This window comes from Juglans regia, chromosome 6 (genome assembly GCF_001411555.2).
Source record: "Juglans regia cultivar Chandler chromosome 6, Walnut 2.0, whole genome shotgun sequence".
NCBI lineage: Eukaryota > Viridiplantae > Streptophyta > Magnoliopsida > Fagales > Juglandaceae > Juglans > Juglans regia.
The window spans coordinates 13,927,058-13,929,948 of record NC_049906.1 but is presented as its reverse complement, the minus strand read 5'-3'; the positions used below and the strand labels follow the sequence as shown (position 1 = coordinate 13,929,948).

The window sequence follows — 2,891 nt, the reverse complement described above, 5'->3', positions numbered from 1 at the left end:
CAAAAAAATCAAAAGTAACATAGTGCCATAAAAATCACATAGTCCTGCCATATCAATAACATAGTGCCATAAAAAATCACATAGTCCTTGCTTCCTAGCTAAATATTAACAGCTTCTTGTGGATGTAGTCCATGACAAGCTTAGATCTTTGTCATCCCAAGAATCACAAGCTTCAAAATCTTCACAACCCTGCTGTCACATTAATTTCAACATCAATAATTATATACAACTTAAAATGCTTGAGCATAATATTACATTTAGAAAATATAAAAAAAATAAAGAATATTAATCACATACATAAGGAAATTTCGATTAAGAATCCAAGTTAGTGCTGTCAACCTGGACTGTATGCCCAATATCCCTGCATAAACAACAACAAATACAACAAAATAAGTGTAGAGCTTTGATTAAAAACCAAAAAATAAAAAATATTCAAAAGCTACAATACCTCACTAAAGGACAGTTGTTCCGAGCATGTCCCTCATTTTTGCAAACGCTACAACGTCTTTTCTTGGTTGGTTGCATCTCTTTTGGATTCTTTGCCCTCAAAGACTTTGGACGCCCTTTCGTGGGCACTCGTGGAGGATCTTGTATTGTTTGTGAAAAATTGGAGACAACCTGAGATCTTTGAGAAATGGATTCATAGGTTGACTCCCTTCCAACTGGGCCCACAGATTCTTCAATATTGTCATCATCTTCCATTAGAAGTAGCTCGTTATGGACCTTATCTAAGGCAAGGGAGAGGTGATTGAGTTTTTTCCTTGACTTCGTCCCAAGTTCCGCAATGACATAAAATTGCATCATCAATGAGTTTTTCCTCATTGCTAGATCATCCTGTGGCGTTACATGCCCTTCGAGAATGGGAATGTCAATAATAGGTCGACTCTTAGCATTGATAGTCCATCTTTCTAGAATATGGTGTTGTGACAAACAATCTAATTTTGATTTCTTTCCAAGTACACACAGGATATGCCTACAGAGAATTCCCATAAACTCAAACATATGGCAAGTGCAAGTCACCTTATCTCCTCCACTCTCCAAGGTCACATGATAGAGAGGGGTTTCTTTGCCATGAGGTACCACTCTATAAGTCTTGCTTTCGCCCTCGTTGGAAAATTTAGTTGAGTTGTAGCGTTGACTATTAAAAAGCTCATCTTGAAAAATTGTGAAAGACTTTCTTGTGTAGACTATGGAAGCTTCTTCTTCAATTTTGTAACATGTTTTCAATATGGCACAAGTTGATTTTGTTCGCACGTCCTTTTCTTTCTCTTTAAAATAACGTGCATCTAATGCTTTCTCATATTGATGCACAAAATCACTGACCATAGTACTGGAACGAACATAATCCTTGAAAAACTTATTCATGCTTTCACTTCTTTGAGTCGTTGACATGCCGGCACAAAATGTTGAACGCAAGTAAGCCGGAACCCACTTCTCCCGTCGGTTATAAAGATTTTGCAGCCAAGTATTATCTCCTAACTCATACTTCACTAATATAACACTCCATTCATGCTCAAACTCATCAATTGTAATTGTGTTATGAATACAATGATGGAAATCTTTTTGGAAATCCGGAAATCTATTATATACATAAGCCAAATGTTCAGGGAATTTTTGCAGAATGTGCCACAAACATAATCTATGAGTTGTATTTGGGAGTACCTCTCCAATGGCCTTTGCCATAGCCTTGTCATCATCGGTAATTATGGTTGAAGGGGCTCGTCCAAGCATTGCTTCTTGCCATGTTCTCAATAACCATACATATGACTCAGCTGTTTCATTAACCAACAAGGCACAACCAAACATTATAGTTTGGTGATGATGGTTAACTCCAGAAAATGGCACAAAGGGCATCTTATAAATATTTGTCAAATATGTGGCATCGAATGTGACCACATCCCCAAAATATTGGTACGACGCCCTTGATCTTGCATCTACCCAAAAACAACTTCCCATGCACCCATTCTCATCAACTTGCATTGAGTACACAAATCCAGGCTCTTTGCATTGTCGATCAAAGAAATAGGCATATAATCGTTGTGCATCTCCTTCTTCAAATAATTTTCTTCTTTTGTTCCCCAAGTAATTCTCCACATCCTTGCCAATACAACCAACGTTAAAGTCGCCCCCTGCTTCTTTACTCAACACCGACATTATCTTCCTTGTCGGTACACCGGACTCATTCAAAGTCATAATAAGGTTTTTTTGGACACGTGTCACTATCCTATGTCCACGAAGCAAACTAGTACTTCTTGGTGTAAGTAGCAAGTGATTATGTTCAAGCACAAACTTACATACTATCCACTTCTCACCCACTTTTTTTTATCCCCATCAATGCTTTACAACCAATCTTTGTCTCAGCAGGTTCCGAAATTATTCGTTCTTTTTGTTTGCTCCTTTCCCGTCGAAATCCTTCCCTTGAGCAAACATAGTCTACAGCAATTAGTTTTTTCTCCTCTTTCGACAATCGTGTATGATTGGTTCGAATAGCAAAACCTTTTTTTCTTGCATACACCTTGTAAAATGCTTGAGCATCTTCTACGTCATCAAATACCATACCGATGAATGGCTCATTCGGACCACTACTCGAACAAGGTCTCAAATTCACTCCATCATCCACATTGACTTCATCTTCCACATTCACTCCATCATCCACATTGACTTCATCTTCCACATTCACTCCATCTTCCACATTCACTCCATCATCTCCATCTTCCACATTCACTCCATCATCCACACAAACTCCATCTTCTATATTCACATTTTCATCACTATCAAAACTCCATTCATGATCCTATGTTATAAAATAAGAAACAAAAAATAGTGCACAAATCAATTCAAATCAGTACACAAAACACTTTAAATCAGTCCACAAATCAGTACACATTACA

At 37.6% G+C, this 2,891-nt stretch overlaps 1 protein-coding gene across 1 annotated transcript; it reads right to left on the bottom strand.

Annotated features, from left to right (window-relative positions):
• Positions 1–312: 312 nt before the first annotated feature.
• Positions 313–2,154, bottom strand: LOC118348617 (protein FAR1-RELATED SEQUENCE 5-like). Its single transcript, XM_035690670.1, has 2 exons — positions 449–2,154; positions 313–361 (listed from the first exon to the last, which is right to left on the bottom strand). The coding sequence occupies exons 1-2, from the start codon at positions 2,152–2,154 to the stop codon at positions 313–315; spliced, it is 1,755 nt and encodes a 584-aa protein (XP_035546563.1).
• Between the last annotated feature and the right edge of the window lie 737 nt (positions 2,155–2,891).